Here is a 26,531-nt window from a genome sequence, read left to right as displayed (position 1 = left end):
AAGGTAAATGGATGCCCATGACAGGTTCAGGAGCAGTGAGAAATTTGGGAGCAATGAAGCACAGGACAGATGAGGTGGAGTGGCAGCAACTCAGGCTAATGGTCTGGGTCTGGACCAGTATAAGGAGCCTTTTGGCATGCCAAGCTAGACAGCGTGGGCTTTAACTTAAGTAAGGAAGAACTCATGGCATTTCTAAGGGAAGACTTTTTTTTTTTTTTGAAATGGAGTCTCGCTCTGTCACCCAGGCTGGAGTACAATTAAGCGATCTTGGCTCACTGCAACCTGTACCTCCTGGGTTCAAGCGATTCTCCTGTCTCAGCCTGCTGAGTAGCTGGGATTACAGGCGTATATCACCACGCCTGGCTAATTTTTGTATTTTTAGTAGAGACAGGGTTTCACCATGTTCATCAGGCTGGTCTCGAACTCCTGACCTTGTGATCCACCCACCTCAGCCTCCCAAAGTGCTGGGATTACAGGCGTGAACCACCATGCCCAGCCAGGAAGACTATTGTATAGGAAAATAATTTTGACAGCACCATAGAAGATTGGCATGAGATGAGACTGCTCACCACATTTTATTCATTCTACATGCACCATAACATCATAAAGTATCTATGGCCGGGCGCGGTGGCTCACACCTGTAATCCCAGCACTTTGAGAGGCCGAGACGGGCAGATCACCTGAGGCCAGGAGATCAAAACCATCCTGGCTAACCCGGTGAAACCCCGTCTCTACCAAAAATACAAAAAAAAAAATTAGCCGGGTGTGGTGGGCGCCTGTGGTCCCAGCTACACGGGAGGCTGAGGCAGGAGAATGACGTGAACCCGGGAGGCGGAGCTTGCAGTGAGCTGAGATCCGGTCACTGCACTCCAGCCTGGGCAACAGAGCGAGACTCCGTCTCAAAAAAAAAAAAAAAAAAAGCACCTATTACGGCCCAGCACTGTCCTAAATGCTACAAACACAGTAGTGAATAGGACATAGTCTCTGTTCTCAGGGCACTTAGTCTTATGAGAATCAGACAAGTAAATAGGCACTTATGACACAGCGTAAGTATCAGACAGAAGCACAGAAGGGCACTCAAGGGGGCAGGGGTGAAATCCTAAAGGAAGTGACATTTAAACTGAGATGTGAAGGACAAAAAGGAAGGCAAAGGAGTAGCACCAGTATATGCAAAGATCTAGAGGCTAGAATGAGGTCAGTTCAGAGAGCTATTTAAGAGGCTGAATCCAGATGAGAAATGAAGTTTCCTTCACCCAGAGGTCGTTGGCATTCAAAATACGGTGGTGAGAAGGAAGTGAAGGGATTGGCTTCATAAATACCTGAATAAGAGGCACTCATGAGAATCGATTTACACAACAAAGAAAACAGTAAAAGGAAAGAATCAGCTCAAAATACATCATCCTTCACCTTGCAACTCCATAGTTGACTAAAATGTGACCCGCATCCAGAAAATTTGAGGACTTCTACCAAAGTACAAAGGTATACTCTTCAGAGATAACACGTTTCAGCACGCTGACTGCCACACAATGCAAGATAAAGTACACTATCCTAAGATATATGGCTCCCAAGTTCATGGAGTGGGGAGCAATTCGTCTGACAGATACTGCCGGCTTCTCAAAATCACATGTGCCAAACAAATAGGAAAGGTCATCAGAGGGCCAGCGCAGAGTTCCCAGGGAAAGCCCAAGTCCTGAGCCTCCAATTCCCCTGAAATCTAATTAAATGACAGACACGCGCCTACTTTAATGGCAGGGTAGAGTCATTTGTTGAAGAAAAAGAAGGGCCCTGAGGGTGTGTTAAATAGACAGGACATGACTCAGAAGGAGGAGGAGAGTGAGTCTTAAATACAGGGCAAAGGAAAGCCAGTCAATCAAAGCTTGGGCACACCTCTGCCTCAAGGCTACACTGGGCCTCCTGCCTGGCTAAAGGGAGAGTCTGAGCACCGCTGCCAGGGCCTTCTTCAAACAACACAGGCTTCTTCGGCGGCACATTTGTTTTCCATTTTCCCCTCTAGCTGAGGGGAGGGAGCTATTTAAAATGCTATATAAAAATGTGTTTTTTTTGTTTTGTTTTGTTTTCTGTGTAGTTTGCTACTTTCTATTTTTACTATTTATTGTTTTAAATTTTATTAATTTTATTCAGGAAAGACATTAAGTTTTGTGTTTTTTTTGGGGGGGTGATGTCTTGTTTTTTTTTAAAAAATTATATCCAGACTACGAATCTAATATTTACTATGGCTAATCAACTGCTCATGTCAGTAATCAAAGTTAGAAATGAGCCTTATATGTACATCTACATTAATAAACACACACACCCCTTTAAGGTGTGCTCAGTGTAGATTCTAATGTCAGTCTGCCCACTCAACCCAGGCCCAAAGTTGCATCACATCACCAAGTTGAATCATGAAGACAGCCCAGATTTGGCTGACATGGCACAGAAGCTCCCTCCCCACAGCCCATGCACCAGTTACTAGTTCTGAGAGGAAAGAGGGTTGTGATGAAAAACTCAGTCCCTAAACATTTTTTTAAATAATCAAAAGTTTCTACTACAATATGGATATACATTTAACCATCTTGACAAACATGAACCAGGATACAGTCAAACAAACAAGAGACACAAATTGCCACTAGGCATATTTAAGTTAACTTGATATCAACCTAAAGAAAAAAAAGCTCAACTACTGAAGCTAGACTGCCTAGGTTCAAATCCCAGCTCTGTCACTTACTAGCTGGGTGATCTTAAACAAATTACTTAACCACTCTGCCTCCATTTTCTCATCTGTAAGACAGGGATAATAAGTTATCTACTTCATATGATTATGAAAATTAAATTAATTGGCCAGGCACGATGGCTCATGCCTATAATCCCAGCACTTTGGGAGGCAGAGGTGGGCAGATCGCCTGAGGTCAGGAGTTCGACACCAGCATGACCAATGCGGTGAAACCCCCATCTCTACTAAAAATACAAAAATTAGCCAGACATGGTTGTGGGCACCTGTAATCCCAGCTACCTGGGAGGCTGAAGCAGGAGAATCACTTCAATCTGGGAGCTGGCGGTTGCACTGAGGAGAGCACCATTGTACTCCAGCCTGGGCGACAAGAACGAGACTCCGTCTCAAAACAAAAGTCAAAAATTAAATCAGTTAATACATGAAAAGCCCTTACAACAATCCTAGGCACAGAATGTGCTCAATAAGCACCACTATTGTTATTATTATCATCATTACTCAACTGCAAAGATAATTGTAGAGCCCCACAGCTTCAAACAAGAAATCACTGGCATTTTAACATTGCTTTAAATAGCCTAATGAGGATATTCTCACAACAAAAAAAATCTGTATTATCCAAAAGCTCTGCTTCATCTCTTTAACATCAGGCTAGCAGCCCAAACCAATGTAGATGCTATACAGACAGCAGGTTCAACCACGAAGCAGAAATTAGTGCTGAGATCTGACTAGTATAACTAAAACATACTGTCAGGTACTGGGTAAGCATATTAATGATTAACTAATTTGCCCTCGAAACAACCCTATGCGATAGATACTCTTACTACCCACATTTGATTGATGAGAAAACGGAGGCATATAAAGCTATGCAATTAATAAAGGTCACAGAGCTACAAATGGCAGTCAGTGTTTTTTTTTTTGTTTTTTTTTTTTTTTTGGAGATGGAGTCTCGCTCTGTCTCCTGGTTGGAGTGCAGTGGTGCAATCTCAGCTCACTGCAACCTCCACTGCCCGGGTTCAAGTGATTCTCCTGCCTCTGCCTCCTGAGTAGCTGGGACTACAGACGCGCACCACCACACCCAGCTAATTTTTGTATTTTTAGCAGAGATGGGGTTTCACCTTTTTGGCCAGGATGGTCTCGATCTCTTGACCCCGTGATCCGCCTGCCTCGGACTCCCAAAATGCTAGAATTACAGGAGTGAGCCACTGCACCCGGCCAGTGCTTTCTTTTTTTTGTTGTTTCTTGGAGACTGCATCTCTTACGTTGCCCAGGCTGAAGTACAATGGGTATTCACAGGTGTCATCATAGTGCACTGCAGTCTCAAACTCCTGGCCTCAAATGCTCCTCCCATCTCAGTCTCCTAAGTAGCTGGGACTACAGGTATGTGTCACCATGCCAGGCTCAGAGTCAGTGCTATTAACCGTGATGTGTGTTCACCACACTACCCTTGGGTGACTACAATTATAATTTTCAAGGGGGCACAAATTGTCCTCAGGAAAAGGAGGTTCTCAACCGTCAGAAATGGAGTCACAGCTACATATCATCAGTTATTCAGATACCTAAAGGTACTGAAGCTGACCTAGTAACAGCGACTTGGGTTGTTCTGTCTGGAGTAAGCCTTTGGTTGGGGGGAAGTAGAGAGCAGATAGTTAATGAAGAGTGTTAGATCAAACAAGACCTCCCAGTCCACCATGAAGCAATGCTGATCCTGAAGCAGGCTTCAATAAGAAGGCTACTCCCAACTCTGGCTAGGGCATAACACTCACCAAAGGAAGTGAAGGCCACATTCACTGTGTTCTCTGGCTCCAGTCCCCTTCCTTTCTCTCCAATACCAAATCCACTACCTCTCAGGCCATGCTTAGTTTGGCTAGTGAAACTGATTTTTTCAAAAGTGGTCTGATGGGAAGATTACAGAGGAGAGAAAAAAAACTACCAGAAAAGAAAAGAGCAAGTTCCATGATCCTTTCTTTCCATCACCACACTTGTCCAACTGTAAAGCAGCTCTCAAATATTAGCGATCTCAAGGATAGGGAGTGAGGTGCTAAACATTACCAGAGCTTTACATCAGTCTGCTTGATCTCTTACCAGAAACTGCTCTATATTTTTTCTCCGTAATCCCAACCTGCCTTTCCCTCACCTCTGATACCCCCACCAAAATCCACATCCCCAGAGGAACACTAATGAGCCCTTCTTACCAAAAGAGCAAAAGTAGACAGGCAGCGAGAATGAATTCAGGAGTTGGTGACAGCAAGTACCTAAATGGTCAGTGAACGCGATCAGAATTTGTTTTCTCATGACTCCCCACCATCTGTCACCCACAAATCTCCACTTCCAGGCAGGACTCCAAAGTGAAAATGTGATGGGGAAATTGAAGCAGAAACAATGAGCATGTAGGAAACTGCTTGTGACAGGGATGTGTTAAAATCCTTCAGCCTGGTCTCTAGGCCTCTGTCCAGGTTTGCTTGCATAGGTGAAGGCACACAAAGCTTAATTCCACACCAACTCTCAAAAGTCAGCCTGCAATCTACGCCAAACACTAACTTAAGGACCTCAGACAAAGGACAACCTCTATAGAAGAGAGCCCTTCTCAGACCAAATGATTCTTGGCATCACTCTAAGCCCATGCATCCTCCTCCCAGGGAGCATGCCAGCCAGAAACCTGTCATTGGAAGCCACCTTACCCGCTCTGGGGTTGGGCTGGGGCAAGTCGCTATTTCTTCTTCTTTCCAAGTAGACAATGTAATTTCTTCCAGTCCCTGGGGCACCTGAATCTTCTGCTGAAATTGGGGCAGATGCTGCTACAGGAGCTGTGGAAAGGCTGATCTAAGCCTAGAAGAGTGTCATTTGACTGGTTTTAGTTCCCTCCTTAGCAGATCTGCCCGGCATCCTCCAGATCTCTCTTCCTTACTATCCCACCCTACTAGAAATATCCTTTTCCCCTCTGGCCGGTCAGATACAGTCGGGCCTCTATCCCACGCTCCAGGCTTCTTTATTCGCGGCTAAAGAAATTCTCCTCCAACTTGTGACTCTGCTTCTCCAGCACCCGCAGAACACCTACTTCGGGCTGCCCCACCCCAAATCTCCCTCCCCTAGGGCTGCCGCTGAACCCTAGGGCCCCGGTCCGCCCCAGCTCCTTTTTTTCCTCTCCGCCTCGGACCTTACTCCATTCCATCTCCTCTTTTCAACCCTGGAGCCAGTACCCACTTCGCCCCTACTACAGACTAGGGCCCCCGCAATCCCCCCCAACTCTGGCTTCCCCGCCCGACTACTCCAACCCCACAACAAACTTTCCGCCGCTGCCAGCTGCGTTCAGGTCGCCATCTTGCCGCGGGGCAGGCCGGGTAGTGGCCAGGGCCGCGGGAATCCCCACGCACTTGGCGTCCCGCGTCATCGGAGGCGGGGCCATGGGGGCAGGGCCTGGGGTTGGGGAAGTGGCACACTACGTGATGGCGAAAGATGGGGCTGTCTTGAAAGCAGGGATTGGAGGCTTGGCCGCAGAAGGAAGGACGTATCAGGAGCCGGGCAATAGCAGGAAGCGGGGAAAGACTCTAGTACTGAAAGAAAGAAAGAAAGAAAAAAAGGAATAGGGGAACACAGCTCAAAGATACAGTGGGGCCGGGCGCGGTGGCTCACGTCTGTAATCCCAGCACTTCGGGAGGCCGAGGCGGGCAGATCACGAGGTCAGGAGATCGAGACCATCCTGGCTAACACGGTGAAACCCCGTCTCTACTAAAAAAATACAAAAAATTAGCCGGGCGTGGTGGCGGGCGCCTGTAGTCCCAGCTACTCGGGAGGCTGAGGCTGGTGTGAACCCGGGAGGCGGAGCTTGCAGTGAGCAGAGATGTGCCACAGAGCGAGGAGACTCCCTCTCAAAAAAAAAAAAAAAAAAAAATACAGTGGGAGAGAGAATCCCCGTAATCCAAAGAATAAAACCAGCTTTTCAGTTTGGCATTCATACATCCGCATGATCCAGCCTTTTCCACTTTCATCAGACTCATTTTTTGTCTCTCCTGGGGACTTCAGGTTCCCAAATTGTCCTTTGTTTTCAGGACATCGGACCTTAAGATGTCTAATCTCTCTCCTCCTCCCTTGCATCATCAATTCCTCCTACTCCTTCAAACCATCAGCTCAAATGTCACCTCCTGCAGAAAGCCTTCCCTTTAGTGCTCCTTTTGCTGGGCATCACTAGCAACTTGTATATAGCTTTATTGTAGCTGTCCCGTGCAGTGTAATTATTTATTTACATGTTATATCACTTTCGCCCTGATGCTTCTTCAGGGCAAAAACTATGTTTGATTTCATCTTCACACTCCCTAGCAGGTGCTTGGGACACAGTAATTGCCTAATGAATAAATGGCATGTTTTCCTCCAATGCACTAAGCATATTTCTGCCTCAGGGTCTCTAAGTTTGCTGTTCCCCATACCTGGAATGTTCTTCCTCCAAATATTGACTCTCATTTGTGTCTTTGCTCAAGCGTCATCACTTTAGAGAAGCCTTCCTTGGCACTCAATCTAAATCAGCATCCCTATTCTCCTTTACCCTGCTTTAATGTTTTCATTCATAGTACTTATCATTATCTGACATTATATTAAATATTTGTTTGTTTATTGACCGTCTCCTCACTACAAAGCAAACTCCAGAGGTCTGGGAAGTTTTCTTGCTCATCACAGCATCCCCAGTGTCTGAAACAATGCCTGGCGTAATAGGTATTCAATAATTTTTTTATTCTGTTTGTTTAATTAATTAATTTTTTTTTGAGACAGGGTCTCAATCTGTTGCCGATGCTAGAGTGTAGTGGCACAATCTCGGCTCACTGCAACCTCTGCTTCCCGGGTTCAAGTGATTCTTCTACCTCAGTTTCCTGTGTAGCTGGGATTATAGGCGCATGCCACCACAGCCAGCTAACTTTTTGTATTTTTAGTAGAGACGGGGGTTCCACCATGTTGGCCAGGCTGGTCTCGAACTCCTGAGCTCAAGTGATCTGCCTGCCTCGGCCTTCCAAAGTGCTGAGATTACAGGTGTGAGCCACTGTGCCCGGCCAATAAATATTTATTGAATGAATAAATGGTATGTAGGTAAATGATTGACAGATTTTGGAATATACTGGTGGAGAAGAAGGGTTGAAAATACTATAAAATAAGAAAATGCATAGGTGGAAGTTACATGACCTTAAGGCCCCACTTAGCCCTATCAGGAATAGTAGCAAAGACAAGCCCCAGACTTAGCAAAGGAGAGAGTGAGATGAGAATCAGGTGGAATTCTGGAGCTGGGTCCTCAGGCAGCACAGCCATCCTAGGAAAGTCCCAGGGCACCAAGCAGGCCACTTAGAGGAAAAGAGGCAGGCTGGAGGCCAGGAGTCTCCTCAGACCTAAAGACCTCATCCACCCCGATCCCAGGCCTCTCTTGGCCAGATGGTTCCGGAGAAGCATCTGTCCCTCCATAAATTATCCAGGGCTCCCTCTAGCCTATCCTCTCTGGTGACAGCCGGAACAATTGTCCAGGAATTCCATCTGCTCCCCTGTCCCTCACCCCTCCACAGCTCATCAACATTTCAGAGCAGCAAGGTATCCCATTTCCCTGGGCCTAGGGATGGAGCTGGGTCTGCCCCTTGGTGAAGCTGATCTCAAGTACCAACCCCCCATCAACGCACACACACAAAAACCTCAGCAGAGGCTCCCAGATCCCCAGAGGGAGAGGTCAGCCGTTTTTATTTCCCATCCCATCCATGCCTTTCTATCCTATACATCTTTTTTAAAATTAATTTAATAAAATTACACTAAATAAACCAGCCTGGCCAACATAGTGAAACCCCTTCTCTACCAAAAATACAAAAATTAGTTGGGCATGGTGGCATGCACCTGTAGTCCCAGCTACTCGGGAGGCTGAGGCAAGAGAATTGCTCGAACTCGCGAGGGGAGGTTGTGGTGAGCCAAGATCGTGCCGCTGTGCTCCAGCCTGGGTGACAGAGCAAGACTCCATCTCAAAAAAAAAAAAAATATATATATATATATGACTTTTACTGTTTACCAAAAGGTATGTGGCTGAAGGAAGAAATGTAGGAAGCTGGTTTGCTTTTCTAAATAGGTATAATTCCTAGATATCGTTTCAGCCTTTCCAGAAATTATTTTGGGGTTCACAAGGGGAGAAAGGCTGTTGTACTTTCAATTATAGATTTGAAAAGCAATTCAAGGCTGGGCGCGGTGGCTCAAGCCTGTAATCCCAGCACTTTGGGAGGCCGAGATGGGCGGATCACGAGGTCAGGAGATCGAGACCATCCTGGCTAACACGTTGAAACCCCATCTCTACTAAAAAAAATACAAAAAACTAGCCGGGCGAGGTGGTGGGCGCCTGTAGTCCCAGCTACTCGGGAGGCTGAGGCAGGAGAATGGCGTAAACCCGGGAGGCGGAGCTTGCAGTGAGCTGAGATCCGGCCACTGCACTCCAGCCTGGGCGACAGAGCCAGACTCCGTCTCAAAAAAAAAAAAAAAGAAAAGAAAAGCAATTCAAGTTTATATTTTGAAACAAAGGAAGTATCAGTTAACATAAACATACCTTTGAAAAGCATGGGAATCACAGTCCTCTAGAGTTTTTAATTATTATTATTATTATTTTTTAAGACGGAGTTTCACTCTTGTTGCCCAGGCTGGAGTGCAATGGCATGATCTCGACTCATTGCAACCTCCACCTCCTGGGTTCAAGCGATTCTCCTGCCTCAGCCTCCCAAGTAGCTGAGATTACAGGTGCCCACAACCACGCCCAGATAATTTTTGTATTTTAGTAGAGACAGATTTTCACCATATTGGTCAGGCTGTTCTGAAACTCCTGACCTCAGGTGATCTACCTGCCTCAGCCTCCCAAAGTGCTGGGATTACAGGCATGAGCCACCATGCCCGGCCTATTATTATTACTATTATTTGAAACAGAATCTCGCTCTGTCGTCCAGGCTGGAGTGCAGTGGCGTGTTCTCGGCTCATTGCAACTTCCACCTCCTGGGTTCAAGCAATTCTCTGCCTCAGCCTCCCGAGTAGCTGGGATTACAGGTGCCCACCACCATGCCCAGCTAATTTTTGTATTTTTAGTAGAGACGGGGTTTCACCATCTTGACCAGGCTGGTCTTGAACTCCTGACCTTGTGATCCACCTGCCTCAGCCTCCTAAAATGCTGGGATTACAGGCGTGAGCCACCATGCCTGGCCTATTATTATTTTTAATATGGAAGGCTTTACAAATTCATGTGTCATCCTTGCAAAGGGGCCATGCTAATCTTCCCTGAATCATTCCAGTTTTAGTATATGTGCTGCCAAAGCAAGCACAAGTTCAACTTTTAACATGTGAAAGATAAAGTTATCTTCATTGTAGCGAGGCTGGTTTACTTCATCATTCCCCCTCTGTGGATGGACAAACTCACTTGTATACCTAAATATTTCTTAGACCACAATTACATAGTTGTTCACTATCTCTGTGAGAGAACCATGAGGAAAGTGGTAAAAATTAGGGGCTTCTAGCTTTCAGGGTCTTAAGAAATAGCTGCAAGTTGCAGAATAGTCAGTCTCACTTCATTTTGATGACAATTTTCATATGTTTGGTGTCTATAGGGCTGCAGGTATGCAGGGCCCACCTGCACAAACATGGTCAAGCATTTCTCAAGGCATACTCCACCTGGGTCCAAGGCAGTCCTTTCTGATTATTTAATTTACATGAATTAGTCACCCTGCTGGGACAGACGTGCTTGGTGTAGAGTCCTGGGTTGGCGTGACACACTCTACATAGGCAAAAGGGGTCTTGGAATAGAAGCAGTGGACAAAGATAGCAATTTGAGCTTCAGGTATTGAAGGAAATTGGTGGGAAAGAGGAGTCAAAACCTTACTGGGCTCAGCCCCACAGTCGTGTGACCTGTTCATTATGATAGCTAGAAAGGCCTTAGGCGATATGCAGCCCTTTTGGTTGCTACCGACATTATCTGCTAACAATGTGAAACCATGAGGCTAACTATGTTCCTATTTGTGACTCTGATTTTGTGATGCTGAACCGTGTATACATGGTTGTTATAACAATGATTTCGAAACTTCAAGAGGTGATAATTTAATCTACTTCCCTGGGTTTAAGTTATACACATTTCCTAATTCTTCAGTCTATTAATAGAAGTCCACAGCTGCCAACTTGGTGGATAAGCTTTTATTAGATGTAATGACTTTTTCCTAACTTGAGATGTTGAATTTTATGGAAGTGTAAGAAATGTAATTTTAAAGACCTTAAAACTTGGTGAGAACTTGAATTCTTCATATTATTAAAACCATTTGGCCAGACACGGTGGTTCACGCCTGTAATCCCAGCACTTTGGGAGGCCGAGGCGGGCAGATCACCTTAGGTCGGGAGTTCAAGACCAGCCTGACCAAAATGGAGAATCCCGTTTCTATTAAAAATACAAAAAATTCGCCGGGCATGGTGGTACATGCCTGTAATCCCAGCTACTCAGGAGGCTGAGGCAGGAGAATCGCTTGAACCCAGGAGGAAGAGGTTGCAGTGAGCCGAGATCACGCCATTGTACTCCAGCCTAGGCAACAAGAGCGAAACTCCATCTCAAAAAAAAAAAAAAAACTCTCAAAAGATACTTAAAGTAGGAACTCAAATAAATATGTGTACATCTGTGTTCATAGCAACATTATTTTACAATACCCAAAAGGTAGAAACAACACAAATGTTCATTGATGGATTAATGGATAAACAAAATGTAGCAAATACATACAATAGAATATTATTCAGCCTTGAAAAGGAAGGAATTCTGACACAGGCTACAACATGGATAAACCTTGAGGATACCACACAAAGTGAAATAAGCCAGTCACAAAAAGACAAATACTGAATGATTCCACTTATTTTAGGTACCTAGAGCAGTCAAATTCATAGGGATAGAAAATAGAATGGTAGGCCGGGTGCTGTGACTCACGCCTGTAATCCCAGCACTTTGGGAGGTCAAGGCGGGCAGATCACAAGGTCAGAAGTTTGAGACCAGCCTGGTCAACATGGCGAAACCCTGTCTCTACTAAAAATTCCAAAACTAGCCAGGTGTGTTGGCAGATGCCTGCAATCCTAGCTACTTGGGAGGCTGAGGCAGAGAATTACTTGAACCTGGGAGGCGGAGGTTGCAGTGAGCCAAGCTCACGCCACTGCCTTCCAGCCTGGGTGACAGAATGAGACTCTGTCTCAAAAAAAAGGAAAAGAAAGAAAATAGAATTGTTATTGCTAGGGGCTGTAAAAAATTAGGAGTTAGTGTTGTGTTCTTATTTTGTTTGTTTGTTTGTTTGTTTGTTTTATTTATTTTAGAGGCAGAGTCTCGCTCTGTTGCCCAGGCTGTAGTGCAGTGGCATGATCATAGTTCACTGTAACCTCAAACTCCTGGGCTCAAGTGATCCTCTAGACTTAGCTTCCCAAATAGCTGGGACTCTACGCATACCTGCCTAATTTTTTTTATTTTTTGGAGGGCATCTATGTTCACCACTGTACCAGCAATGCTTTTTAACTTTTTTATAGAAATGGAGTCACACTTTGTTGTCCAGGCTGGTCTTGAAGTCCTGGACTCAATAGATCCTCCTGCCTCGGCCTCCCAAAGTGCTGGGATTAACAGGCATGAGCCACCACGCCTGGCCATCCACACATCTTTACATGATACCAAGTCTTATTTTCTGGCTTCTGGTGAGATCTCACTTTCCCAACTCTAAAGCAGGAACTCCCTGAGAGCAGAGCTTGTTTCCCCCACCTCAGACTTCGGGCACCCTGAGGCTAGAGTCTGTGCCTGCCCTCTCAGACTGTGATTTGAATTCTGGGAAAGCTCAGAAAGTGCAGGAGTGGTTTATGTCTCTTTTCTGGACTGCACTGGGACCTGTTTGTCAGTCTCTGCTTCACTGTGACCCAGTAGGGCCTGGGTAGTTCTCCAGCCCCTCATCTCTTTGTTGAATCAGGAAGTCCTCCCTCTATCCCAGGTCAACACCTGAAAGTTGGCCTTGCAAGTGTAACCAGGAAGCTTAACTTCAAAATCCGTTTTCAAACCTTTCTTTTCTTTTCTCTGGGGTCTCAAGACGTAACCTTGAAGCTTACTGTGGAAACCATTTTTTCTCCCTTCTCCTTATTCATAAAATATAGCCTTGAAATGTACTTTCTTTCAGGCCAGGAGCGGTGGCTCACGCCTGTAATCCTGGCACTTTGGGAGGCTAAGGTAGGTGGATTGCCTGAGCTCAGGAGTTCCAGACCAGCCTGGGCAACATGGTGAAACCCCGCCTCTACTAAAATACAAAAAATTAGTTGGGCATGACGGTGTGCGCCTGTAATCCCAGCTACTTGGGAGGCTGAAACAGGAGAATCTCTTGAACCCGGGAGGCGGAGATTACAGTGAGCCAAGATTGCGCCGTTGCACTCCAGCATAGGCCGCAGAGTGAGGCTTTGTCTCAAAAAAAAAAAAAAGAAAGAAAGAAAGAAAGAAAAAAAAAAAGAAATGTACTTTCTTCTTTCTTTTTTCTTGTTCTGAGACAGAGTCTTGCTGTGTCGCCCAGGCTGGAGTACAGCGGCACAATCTCGGCTCATCGCAACCTCTGCCTCCCGGGTTCAAGCGACTCTCCTGCCTCAGCCTCCTAAGTAGCTGGGATTACAGGCACATACCACCAAGCCCAGCTAATTTTTGTATTTTTAGTAGAGATGGGATTTCACCGTGTTGGCCAGGCTGGTCTCAAACTTCTGACCTCGGGTGATCCGCTTGCCTTGGCCTCCCAAACTGCTGGGATTATAGGCATGAGCCACCACGCCTGGCAACCTTGTTATTTTTAACTGGACTCTGTAAGTGGCGACTCACTCCATCACCCAGTCTGGAATGCAGTGGTGCGATCTCGGCTCACTGCAACCTCTGCCTCTCGGGTTCAAGCAATTCTCCTGCCTCAGCCTCCTGAGTAGCTGGGTGCACACCACCACACCCGGCTAATTTTTGTATTTTTAGTAGAGGTGGGTTTTCACCATGCTGGTCTCAAACTCCTGACCTCAAATGATCTGCCCGCCTCAGTCTCCCAAAGTGCTGGGGTTACAGGCGTTAGCCACGACACCTGGCCCAGAAACTTCAAGTAAATCTCCAGGGATGACTCCTTTAGCAGCTACTGGAAGGGCTGGACCACAACCCATATGTGATGTTGGTGCCTCCTCCACCACCTCATCACCCTGTGTAGTTCCAGAATGGGAGGAGCTCCATAAGCACATGAATGAGTGGTACCGCGATGCTTCACATGCATAGTTCTGGCTATGAGTGACCCTCTTGTCTTTCCAGATCTGTGTACATGCATCTGCACACCCTTGTGGTTTCAATGGGTGTGTTCTTTTGCTTGATTTTTTTTTTTCTTGAGACAGAATTTCACTCTTGTTGTCCAGGCTGGAGTGCGATGGCGTGATCTCGGCTCACTGCAACCTCCATCTCCCAGGTTCATGCAATTCTCCTGCTTCAGCCTCCCCAGTAGCTGGGATTACAGGCACCCTCCACCATGCCTGGCTAATTTTTTGTGTTTTTAGTAGAAACAGGGTTTCACCATGTTGGCCAAGCTGGTCTCGAACTCCTGACCTCAGGTGATCCACCCGCCTTGGCCTCCCCAAGTGCTGGGATTACAGGTGTGAGCCACCACACCCCGCCTGCTTGACATTTTGGATAGGAGCTGCATTACTGCACATTCATCCTATCAGAGGGCAAAGCCTCCTATCACTTTTCAACTCACCCTAAAGTCCACCATCGGTATCCTCCCAGCTCCCTTTTTCCCTGAGCAGGTATTTTCAGCTATCCTAAGCATGGTATGCATGGCCTGAGCTTTGGCACAACAGCCCTGGAGGCACACGATAAGTGTGCCAAAACACACATGCACACAAACAGCCAAAAGGTGGGGAACAATGGCTGGGTTTGGATTTCAGCCCTGGGGCCACTGGCTCCACCTCCCGTGGTGAGGTAGGGGTGGGATGGGGGAAGGAAACAATCACAGGGAGAGAACATTGTTTCAGGACCCAAAGGACCCTACGCTGGCAGAAGGCCTCACAAAGAGTGGGCTACTTGGATGTGCCTGACTCCTTCCCAGCACAGACTCTGTCTCCACCCTGGGTACCCCACTTGTTGGGCTGACCAGAACTGTTTTGGAGAGGCAGTGACAGGCCAGAACAAGCAGGGACAGGATTATCCCTTACCTGGTGAGGACAAGGGCCAGCTCTGCATGCCCCTGGGTCTCCATGAAGTCTAGGGCCCACAGGTGCATCCCCTGTTTACTGGGGGTGTGTGGGGTAAATGAATATGTCTGCCCTGCTAGGCGGTAAGTTGCTTGAGGTCAGGGCCTAGCACTTTTTTTTCATTTGTATTAATTCAGTCACTCATTCAATTCACGTGTATTGAATGTTTGGCACTAAGTTGGGGTCCCCTCCCTGCTCCTGCACACAACCTGTGGGTGGGTCAATGGATGTGTGAATGAAGAGTAACAGCACTTGTTCCCTGTTCTCTGGTCTCTCCATTCTCATTTGGCAATACACAAAACTCTGTGTGAAAAGGAGGCTGAGGGAAGAGGGAAACTTGAGAATCCACTCTCCAGGTGAAGGGTGGGGAGGCCAAGAGAGATAAATCCTTATAAATGGGGGCCCTGGAGGAGGGGTTTATTGATAAGCCCTCAGAAAAATGCTCAGGAAAGTAGGGAATCCTGAGCGTTGGGATACTGGGGTGTTCTAGGACAGTATAGTTACCGTTCAAGTCTGGAGTAAAAGCCAGAAATGAGCCTCATATGTCTAGTGACCACCCAAAAAAAGAAGCCACTATTAAGACAGGCTTAGGAAGATCCTAAAGTCATGAGGCTGCCAGCCCAACCTGTTCCAAAATCCTCCAAGGAACAGCCACTGCGTTGTAGGCTGGGAAGCAGAAATTAGAGCCAAGAGGTGAAAAGCATCAGCCAGGAGCCCTCACCAACTGTATCAGTCACTTTTCCCAAGGGTAGGACAGCGGTAAGAGTAGGGTCTCTGAAGCAGACTGCCTGGCTTCATCGCCCATCTGTCACTTAACTAACTGCATGAACACAGGCAGATGACTGGAGCTGTCTGTGCCTCTGTCTTCCCGTCTGTAAATGGGGGTTAAGTATAGCACCTACCTCACAGAGTTGTCGTGAGGGTCAAAAGAGTTCATTTACATGAGTGCTTAGACCAGTGCCTGGCACATAGAATGTCTGTCTATTTTACCAGTGAGGGCTTGGAGGCTCAGAGAGTTTCCTGTCTCCTGTGAAGGCCACCCAGCGGCAGACGATAGAGCCAGAATTTGAAGTGACTTCTAGTACTCTTGACTTGACATCACACAGCCCGAAGAGTCATAGGAGTGATCCCAGGCTGCTGACCTGAGGAGTGAGATGATAACAGTGGCATCGTAGGATGTTTAGCCTCTAGGAACACTGCAGAATGGGTGCATGAGGGAAATCGGTAGGCCTGATGACCGCAAGACCAGATAGGAAATGCTTGTCATGAGCCTGGCGTGGTGAGGGGGTGCTGACAAGGGCTGAGGCAGTGGGACAGAATGGACCCAGGGCCATGGGAGAAGGAGGACTGGACAACATTTGGTGGCCAGCTGGAAAAAAATAGAGGAGTTAGAGGAGGCTTTAAGGTTTTAAGCTCTAGTTACACAAAGAATAGCGGGGTTTCTGCCAAAAACAAGTATTGGGTGGGGGATTGTACTAGTCCATTTTCATGCTGCTGATAAAATACCTGAGACTGGGTAATTATAAAGGAAAGAGGTTTAATGGACTCACAGTTCCACATAGCTGGGGAGGCCTCACAATCATGGTGGAAGGCAAGGAGGAGCAGGTCACATCCTACATGGCGGCAAGGAAGAGGGAGAATAAGGACCAAGCGAAAAGGGTTTCCCCTTATAAAACCATCAGACCTCCTGAGACTTATTCACTACCATGAGAAAGGTATGGGAGAAACCACCCCCATGATTCAATTATCTCCCACCAGGTCCCTCCCACAACTTGTGGGAATTATGGGAGCTACAATTCAAGATGGGATTTGGGCGGGGATTCAGCCAAACTGTATCAGGAATGTTCTTGGAAATCCAAGCAATGAGACAAGCCCTCTTTACTGGGTGATTTTTAAATGGGGGAAGGGAGGGTGCTAGAAAAATTTCACAGAGACAGAAACTTGGACTAAAGGATGCCTTTTATGTAAAAGGGCTAATAGTGGCTGGATTCCTGAAGACACTAGGACAGAAACAATTGCTCAAAGGCAAGCCCCAGCACAGCCCAGCTCAGCCTCCCATCATTGTTTCTGTTGCCAACCCCCTCTCCTGCTCCAGGGTAGGAAACTGACTTTATCAGGGATCCCCCAATGCCTCCACAACCACTCCCTTCAGCCCCTACTCTCTAACCTCCTGTACACATACCTGACTTTTACACACACTCTCTCATTCTACCCTCACAGGGATACTGTTAGAGAACAGGGCTGGTGCTATTCTCCCCAATTTACAAGTGGGGAAACTGAGGCCTGAGAAGTTTATGAGACTTTCTCAGGATCACACAACCAATGCCAATCAGTGACCAGATTCCAATCCTGTGCAGGAGAATCACTTGAACCCAGGAGGTGAAGGTTGCAGTGAGCTGAGATCGTGCCACTGCAACTCCAGCCTGGACAACAGAGACTCAGTCTCAAACAAACAAACAAAAACACTAGAATAATAATAATACCTGTCTGGCAGGGTTATGGTGAAAATTAAATATAGGGTGTGGCTCTTTATTAATTAAAGTAGTATAAGGGATGGTGTGTTCACTGCTATTTATGTCTTTATTTTTGACGGAGTCTTCGTCTGTTGCCCAGGCTCAAGTGCAATGGCAGCATGATCCGGGCTAACTGTAACCTCCGCCTCCCAGGTTCAAGCAATTCTCCTGCCTCCGCCTCCCGAGTAGCTGGGATTACAGGTGCGCAACACTACGCCCAGCTAATTTTTTGTATTTTTAGTAGTGACGGAATTTCACCATGTTGTCCAGGCTGGTCTCAAACTCCTGACCTCAGGTAATCCACCCACCTCGGTCTCCCGAAGTGCTAGGATTACAGGCGTGAGCCACTGTGCCCAGCCCACTGCTTTTTATTTAAAAACGAAAAAATTAAAGTAGTGTAAGGGAATATCCTGGGACAGAGATGGGTTTATTATTTAATATATAGGATGATCAGCGAGGGCTTCTTTACTAACATGAGATTTGAGCAGAGAGCTGAATGAACTCAGGGAGTGAGCTATGAAAATATCTGGGTTATAGCATTCCAGGCAGAGAACAGCTAGTACAAAGATCCTGAGGCAGGGAACATGCTTATGTGTTCAAGGATCAACTCAGGGCTAGGCATGGTGGCTCATGCCTGTAATCCCAGCAGTTTGGGAGGCCGAGGCAGGCGGATCACGAGGTCAGGAGATCGAGACCATCCTGGCTAACATGGTGAAACCCCGTCTCTATTAAAAATACAAAAAAAATAAAATAAAAAAATTGCTGGGTGTGGTGGCGGGAGCCTGTAGTCCCAGCTACTCCGGAGGCTGAGGCAGGAGAACAGCGTGAACCTGGGAAGCAGAGCTTGCAGTGAGCCCAGATCGCGCCACTGCACTCCAGCCTGGGTAACAGAATGAGAATGAGAGTCCACCTCAAAAAAAAAAAAAAAAAAAAAAAAAAGGATCAACTCAGAGGCCAGTTTGGATGTGGCAGAATGAGGTGGGAGTGTGCAGGGAATAAAATCAGATGGAAAACAAAAAGATCAGATGGAAACTGCTGGAGGGTTTGGAACAAAGACATGACAAAATCTGACTTCCATTTTTTAAATAAAATTTTAAATTTTGAATAATTTTAGATGTATAGAAAAGTTCCAAAGATAGTATAGAAATTTCCCAAATATGACTCACCCAATTTCTCTTAGTTTTGGCATTATACTTTACCACGGTACATTTGTCAAAACTAAGAAGCCAACATTAGTACCCTGGTATAAGCTAAATTCTAGACTTTATTCAGACTTTGCCAGTTTTACCACTATCGATGTTTTTCTGTTTCAGAATCCAGTCTGGGATAATACATCACACTTAGCTGGCTTCCATTTTCTTTCCATCAGGATCACCCTGGCTGCTGCACAATAGAAGACCAATTAAGAAACAATTGCGGCCCAACACTTTGGGAGGCTAAGGCGAGTCAATCACCTGAGGTCAGGAGTTCGAGACCAACATGGAGAAAACCTGTCTCTACTAAAAATCCAAAATTAGCCAGGCCTGGTGGCGCATGCCTGTAATCCCAGCTACTCAGGAGGCTGAAGCAGGAGAATTGCTTGAACCCGGGAGGCAGAGGTCGCCACCCGTGAGACCAGATCGTGCCATTGCACTACAGCCTGGGCAACAAGAGCAAAACTCTGTCTCAAAAACAACAACAACAACAACAACCACAACAACAACAACAACAAACAAAGAAGGCATTGCAGTACTCCAGGCAAAAGATAATGGGGGCTTGAACTAGGGTGTTAGAGGTCATATTGTGAAAAGTGGTCAGATTCTGGATGAATTTGAAGGCAGAGGCAACGGAATTTGCAGGATGTGGATTATAGGAGAAAGAGGAGAATCAAGCATGACCCCAAGATTTGGGGCTAAACAACTGCACAGATGGACTAGCCATTGACTGGAATGGGTACAGCTGACAAAGGAAGACTATTTGGGCTGGAGATCAGGAGTTTGCAGCAGTCAGACACCCAAGTCTGGTACTACCAAATTTATTTTTAAATTAATTAATTAATTATTTATTTTAATAAGGACAGGGTCTTGTTATGTTGCTCAGGCCTGAACAACAAAACTGAAGTCTCAAACTGCTGGGCTCAAGCAATCCTCCCACCTCAGCCTCCCAAAGTGCTGGGCTTACCAGGCATGAGCCACCATGCCCAGCCAGACCCATGCATCTGGATTTCAGGCAGAAAGCTTGCCTGGAAATATAAAGTTGGGAGTCATTAACTTACAGCTAGCATTCCCAAAACTTAGGCTGGATGAGATCATGAAAGGAGTGAGTGAAGACAGAAAAGACAAGAGGTCTGAGGATGGAGCCCTGGGGCTGAGGAAGATGTTGAGAAGATGAGGAGGATGCAAAGGAGACCGAGAAGGGGTGGCCATTGCAGAGGTGAAGAAGCTAGTGAGTGATCCCAGAAACCCAGTAAACTGGCAAATGCAGTTAACAGAGCCAGTGAGATGAGGACTGAGAATTGATCATTGGATTTGGCAGTGGTGAGGGTACTGGTGACCTTTACAAGAGTGATTCTGGAATGATGGGGTGAGAGTGGGTTCAAGACAGAATGAGAGGAGAAGTGATGAGAGCAAGGATAGACTAATATTTTTGAAGAGTTTTCAGTAAAGAACAGCAGACAAATGTAGGGGGTCGAGGGAGGTGATTTACTTATTTATTTAAGATCTGAAGGCAGGGCGAGGTGGCTCAAGCCTGTAATCCCAGCACTTTGGGAGGCCGAGACGGGCGGATCACGAAGTCAGGAGTTTGAGACTATCCTGGCTAACACGGTGAAACCCCGTCTCTACTAAAAATACAAAAAACTAGCCAGGCGAGGTGGCGGGCGCCTGTAGTCCCAGCTACTCCGGAGGCTGAGGCAGGAGAATGGCGTAAACCCGGGAGGCGGAGCTTGCAGTGAGCTGAGATCTGGCCACTGCAGTCCAGCCCGGGTGACAGAGCAAGACTCCGTCTCAAAAAAAAAAAAAAAAAAAAAAAAAAAGAGATCTGAGAGAGGTTGATGACAATGCTCTCATAGAGGCAGGCAAACTGATGATGCAGAAGAGATGGAGAGAATTGGAGAGCCCTGAAGTTACCCAGGTGAGAGAGGATGTGAACTAGTGCCCAGGTGAAGGAATTCTCTTAGGTAAGAACACAGGCAGTTCATGTACAGTAACAAGAGGGATGTCAGAGTATATGGAGACAGATGCAGGTAGGTGGTGGGGGCATGTGGAAATTCTTTCAGATTGCTTCTATTTTCTCCATGAAGTTGAGAGCAAGACCATCAACAGAGTGAGCAGAGAGGAGGAAGGGGTGGAGGTTGGAGGAGAGAGGAGAATAAAATAGTTGTTGGGGTGGGTGGAGGAGTGTGCAGAACTAAGGACATCTGAGAGCATTGGTGATCAACACAAGCAATATTTGAGAGTCATGAATTTAAGTGAGACCAGCTAGTTTGGAGGGATGTTTCTTCAGCTGTTTGGGTGAAGGTTGAAGTCACAGTGGCTGGGCGCAGTGGCTCATGCCTGTAATCCCAGCACTTTAGGTGGCCGAGGCAGGTGGATCACAAGGTCAGGAGATTGAGACCATCCTGGCCAACATGGTGAAACCCCGTCTCTACTAAAAATACAAAAAAAAAAAAAAAAAAAATTAGCCAGATGTGGTGGAATGAGGAGCCCGTAATCCCAGAATCCCAGCTACTCGGGAGGCTGAGGCAAGAGAATAGCTTGAACCCGGGATGCGGAAGTTGTAGTGAGCCGAGATCGCACCACTGCACTCCAGCCTGGGCAACGGAGCGAGACTGCATATCAAAAAAAAAAAAAAAAAAAAAAAGAGTGGCCGGGCGCGGTGGCTCAAGCCTGTAATCCCAGCACTTTGGGAGGCCGAGACAGGTGGACCACAATGTCAGGAGATCGAGACCATCCTGGCTAACACGGTGAAACCCCGTCTCTACTAAAAAATACAAAAAGCTAGCCGGGCGAGGTGGCGGGCGCCTGTAGTCCCAGCTACTCAGGAGGCTGAGGCAGGAGAATGGCCTAAACCTGGGAGGCGGAGCTTGCAGTGAGCTGAGATCCGGCCACTGCACTCCAGCCCGGGCGACAGAGCGAGACTCCGTCTCAAAAAAAAAAAAAAAAAAAAAAGAAAAAAAGAAAAAAAGAAGAAGTCACAGCAGTGGAGTTTTGCCACATGAATATGATGGAAGGAGAAGGGACCAGGGAGTTAAGTTTATATGCAAGCGACTAATTATAATGATGAGGCACGGAATCAAAGCTGAGGAAGGGGAAGGGTGGATGTAATGGGGATAGGGGATGGTGAAAAGGAGATAGAATCAACAAATAAAAGACAAGTCCGGGGCCAGGCGTGGTGGCTCATGCCTGAAATCCCAGCATTTTGGGAGGCTGAGGCAGGTGGATCACCTGAGGTCAGGAGTTCGAGACCAGCCTGGCCAACATGGTGAAACTCCATCTCTACTAAAAATACAAAAAATTAGCTGGACATGGTGTCACACGCCTATAATCCCAACTACTCAGGAGGCTGAGGCTGAGGCAGGAGAATCACTTGAACCCAGGAGATGGAGGTTGCTGTGAGCTGAGATGAAGCCATTGCACTCCAGCCTGGGCGACAGAGCCAGACCCTGTCTCAAATAATAATAATAATAAAAATAATAATAATAATACTTAAACAAGCAGAACTTAAAAAAATTTATTGAATACCTACTACGCCAGGCATTGTTTTAGACACTGGGGATGCTGTGACGAGAAAGAAAACATCCCAGACCTCTGGAGTCTGCTTTGTAGTGGGGAGATGGTCAATAAACAAATAAATATTTAACATACTGTCAGATAATGATATCTGACAGAGAAAAGCACTCAATGTCTCAAAAAACAAAACAAAACAAAACAAAAATTAGCTGGGTGCGGTGGTGCTGCGCCTGCAATTCCAGCTGTACTGGAGGCTGAGACGGGGTTGTAGTGAGCCAAGATTGCACCACTGCACTCCAGCCTGAGCGACAGAGTGATGCTCAATCTCAAGGAAAAGCAAACAAACAAACAAAAACAAAAACAAAAAAAAACAAGTTATAGATGTTCATTGTTTAAAAAAAAAAAAAAAAGGCCCCGGCGCGGTGGCTCACACCTGTAATCCCAGCATTTTGCGAGGCCGAGGCGGGCGGATCACAAGGTCAGGAGATTGAGACCATCCTGGCTAACACGGTGAAACCCCGTCTCTACTAAAAATACAAAAAAAATTAGCTGGGTGTGGTGGCGGGCACCTGTAGTCCCAGCTACTCTGGAGGCTGAGGCAGGAGAATGGCGTGAACCCGGCAGAGCTTGCAGTGAGCCAAGATCACGCCACTACACTCCAGCCTGGGCCACAGAGCGAGACTCCGTCTCAAAAAAAAAAAAAAAAAAAAAAAGTGTTAATGCTGAAAAGTATCAATAAGAAAAAAAAAAAAAAAAAAAAAACCTCTACAATTCGATTATCCAGAGAAAAGCACTGCCAACGTTGAAATATATTCTTCTTTGTTTCCGGCTTCCCACTCCACTTTACATATCCTTAGCTTTTTTGAACATCTTTAGACGTCAAAAAAAAAGTATTTTTAACAGTCACATAGTGTTGATGTGGCATAATTTATTTGCCTACAGTAATTTTTGAATTATAGGTTGTTTGCAATTTTTTACCAAAAAAAAAAAAAAATGTGTTTAAACAAAATGAATGGTAGAGCCATGTCATTACTCAAATTCAGAGAGCTCTTCAGGGAAGAGGTGATCACAGTTGAGAGGAGGCCAGCTAGGGAGCTGGGTGGGTGTGAGTGTTATGTCCAAGGAGACTTCAGGAAAAATGAGTCCAGGGGCTCTGTGCCTGTGGAGGTGGCTATGTGAAGGTGGGAAGCTGCTCTGCACGGACTAGGGACTGCTCCTTCCAATGTTTTGAATTCAAAGATGGTGAAATCTCATTCTGAAGGACTAGAGATGGACACTAGCGTTCCTGACCCCTGCCCTGTTGTCCTCCACAAACTAGATATTATGTTTTGGGTCCTTGTCTTTGTGTGTGGGGGTGGGGGTGGGGGTGGGGGTGGGGGTAGGAGTTTTGCTCTGTCCCCCAAGCTGGAATGCAGCTGGCGCGATCTCGGCTAACTGCAACCTCTGCCTCCCAGGTTCTCAAGCGATTCTCCTGCCTTCCGAGTAGCTGGGATTACAGGCGCGCGCCACTACGCCTGGCTAATTTCTGTATTTTTAATAGAGACAGGTTTCACCATGTTGGCCAGGCTGGCCTCGAACTCCTGACCTCAGGTGATCCGTCCGCCTCAGCCTCGCAAAGTGCTGGGATTACAGGCGTGAGCCCACCGCGCTTGGCTGGGTCCTTGTCTTGAAATGTGTCTCTGAGCCATTAGCCAGGAGCGGCAAAGAGGCCTGGAGGACAGCCTTCCCCCACACCCCCTCCGTTACTCTCAATCTGAGCTCCAGGTTTGGGCAGTTGAGGATTAGCCTGAGGCCAAGGACGAACGTGATAGGGTACGGGAGAAGGAACTCGGCGGTGGAGGGGGTTTTGTGCTCACATTTACAGAGTCAGGTACATTCCCAGTCCAGAAAGGATTCTCGGATGCAGTCTCAAAAAGGAATGCGGTGGAAGGGCTGAGACTTGAGGGAGGGAAGGGTGGTGGGGGTAGGGCCAGGGTGTGGGTGGGTGGATGGATCGGGTTATATTTATATAGGGATAGGCTGATCTTGGAAGGCTGGAGACGGCGACATGGACGGGAAGAAGCAGAGGGCGAGGAGGAGCAAAGGAGCACACAGATGAAGCCGGTGATGAAGGCTTTACAGGCTGGGAGGCGTGGGCTGGTGACAGGCGGAGGGAGGGGAGCGATTGCCTGCGTGTGCATGGATCTATATGAGAAGCGTGATGAGCGGCGGACAGGCTAGGGCAGGGCTGGGGCGTGGGCCGCGGAGCGCTGGTCGGGAAAGTGGGCATGGGAGATGGGAGAATAACGGGGTCGCGGGCCTCTGGCTTAATAGTTTGCTCCCATTGAGACTCTTAAGATTTCCGCCTCTCGTAGAAGGAAGCTGGGTCCGGGGCGTTGGGTGGCCGCGGAGGGCCGGGGCCCCGGAGAGCGCCGGGTGCTAGGTGTGCGCCGTGCGTCGCGGGAGGGGGGGCGGGGGGCGGGCTCCGCCCCTGGCAGGGGGCCTAAGCGCGCGCGAGGAGCCGCCGCCGCCGCCGCTCGGGGTCGCCTGGAGCCCCAGATTCCCGAGCGCTCGGCTCGTATGGCAGCCGCTTCGGCGCCCGGCCCCGCGGCCAGCTAGGGGCGGCCCCGCGCTCCCCCACGGCCCCTCGGCGGCGCCCGTCGGATCCCGCCTCGCTCTGCGCCCCGGGGCTCGGCACCTCCCCGCCGGAGGTGAGGACCGAGGGGACAGGGCGCGCGGGGCTACGGGTGCGGTGGGGATTCCAGGCCCCGCGCTGCCGCCGAGCCCAGTGCGGCGGAGATAGGAAGGGGACTTGGGAGAGAGTGGTGGGGGGGCTGTCGGAGCTGTGGGGCGGAGACTGCTCGCTGCCGGGAACCGTCCCTCCCTCCGGCCCCCGCGTTCCCTCGGTACTCGAGGCCGCTCTTGGCGCTGTCCCCATCCCGCGGACCCCTCCGTCCTGACTGCGATCCCAGCCCCAGCCATTCCCGCGCCTGGCCTCGCTCCACGCTGCCCATCTTTCGCCTCCTTCTTTCAGACCTGGCTCCCGGGTTCCTGTCTTCGCTCTCCTCGCTCTCCTCGCCTGCTCAACCCTTCCCTGCCCCCACCCTCCCGCTACCCCCATCCCCTTCTTCTGTCCCGGCGCCCCTCTCCCTCGGCGGCTCCTGTCACTTGGAACCCGTATCCGTGCCGCTATCTCCGCGTCCGACCGCCTCCCAACCGGTGCCGTCCCACAGGTGTTCACGCGTCCGGCCGTCCATCCGTCCGTCCCCCCCTGGTGCCGGCGCTGACCATGCCCAGCGGCTGCCGCTGCCTGCATCTTGTGTGCCTGTTGTGCATTCTGGGGACTCCCGGTCAGCCTGTCCGAGGTGAGCGCGTCCACCGGGCTCCAGTCGCGGCCCTGTCCAGCCGTCCTCGCTTGCATGTTGACCTCTGCCGGCCGGAGACGGCACTGCAGTCGCTCTGACCCGCGAGGCAAGCAAGACCGAGGTTGCCTCTTTGGAATGGGATGGGTTTCTGTGTTATGTCCTGCCCTAGGGCTGAGTCCACTCAGTTACCGGAACCCCAGTCCTCTCCTGAGTCCCGCATCCCAGCGAGCTGTGCCCTGACTCAGACCCCTCCCACATCAATCTCTTGCAGCCGATGACTGCAGCTCCCACTGTGACCTGGCCCACGGCTGCTGTGCACCTGACGGCTCCTGCAGGTACCTGTCCTGAGCACGTGCCCCCAGACCCTTTGGTACCCATTTCCAAGCCCTTCACATGCACAACAGAGTGTCTAGGGGCTTCACACTCTACTCTTCATGCCTCATCACTCCTATGGCTGACTGGCCAGCCCCCCTTTCCCCTTTACCTCACCTTTCTTGCTTCTTCCAGTTTTTATTTCTCCACTTCTTTAATCTCCCAAATCTGATCCAGGGATTGTCTAAACCATTGCTCCTCAAGATACAGGGAGAGAGACCTAAAGCTTTAGAGAGCTTGGGGATTGGGTGCCATGAGGAAATGGAAAGATAAAGGAAAGAGAGAAAGGGAAATTGTTTAGCCTGGAAAAGAAATGCTGCAGGGAGAGTTGCTGGGGAGAAACACTTACAATGAAAGAGATCTTCGTTGATGAGTTTGAGTAGTTGACTCACTGGGGTGGAGGGTGGAGATTGGGCAAATTCTGTAGCAGGAGGAAAGTGGACATAAGGAAATGAGCTGATGGGGCAGGCAGTTCAATTGGCTGGGGGTCTTTGAAACTCTTCACCCCTGGAAGGCTTTTAAAATATGGGTCAAGCGTTTGCCCTGGAATCATGGTGGGAGGATAGTCTTGATGACTTTTTTTTGTTTGTTTTGTTTTGTTTTTGAGACGGAGCCTCGCTTTGTTGCC

The 26,531-nt window shown here is 48.1% G+C and overlaps 2 protein-coding genes and 1 non-coding gene across 7 annotated transcripts in view; 1 reads left to right on the top strand and 2 right to left on the bottom strand.

The window, feature by feature from the left end:
- TJAP1 (tight junction associated protein 1) overlaps window positions 1-6,121 on the bottom strand; it is a 29,586-nt gene extending 23,465 nt beyond the window's left edge. For 2 of the 3 annotated variants that reach the window (XM_030928302.1, XM_030928303.1), the window contains exons 1-2: window positions 6,013-6,120; window positions 5,407-5,554 (exon numbers count right to left, since the gene is read on the bottom strand). The gene's annotated coding sequence lies outside the window, so the exon portion shown is untranslated. Of the gene's footprint in view, window positions 1-5,406; window positions 5,555-6,012 lie in introns of all 3 variants that reach the window. The other variant, XM_030928301.1, reaches the window with a different exon arrangement.
- Window positions 6,122-9,931: 3,810 nt separating this feature from the next.
- On the bottom strand, window positions 9,932-10,038 carry LOC115897092. The gene has a single exon (XR_004057039.1). It is a non-coding gene; the product is annotated as a U6 spliceosomal RNA (small nuclear RNA).
- Window positions 10,039-23,648: 13,610 nt separating this feature from the next.
- Window positions 23,649-26,531, top strand: part of DLK2 (delta like non-canonical Notch ligand 2) — a 6,583-nt gene continuing 3,700 nt past the window's right edge. For 2 of the 3 annotated variants that reach the window (XM_030928852.1, XM_030928851.1), the window contains exons 1-3: window positions 23,649-24,290; window positions 25,400-25,531; window positions 25,803-25,866. In XM_030928852.1, coding sequence (XP_030784712.1) covers window positions 25,456-25,531; window positions 25,803-25,866 — 140 coding nt within the window. In that variant the 5' untranslated portion in view covers window positions 23,649-24,290; window positions 25,400-25,455. Of the gene's footprint in view, window positions 24,291-24,653; window positions 24,878-25,399; window positions 25,532-25,802; window positions 25,867-26,531 lie in introns of those variants that run through there. The other variant, XM_010369724.2, reaches the window with a different exon arrangement.

Source organism: Rhinopithecus roxellana, chromosome 4 (assembly GCF_007565055.1).
Source record: "Rhinopithecus roxellana isolate Shanxi Qingling chromosome 4, ASM756505v1, whole genome shotgun sequence".
Taxonomy (NCBI): domain Eukaryota; kingdom Metazoa; phylum Chordata; class Mammalia; order Primates; family Cercopithecidae; genus Rhinopithecus; species Rhinopithecus roxellana.
The sequence above is the reverse complement of the archived record's forward strand: the minus strand, read 5'-3'. Positions and strand labels throughout refer to the sequence as shown.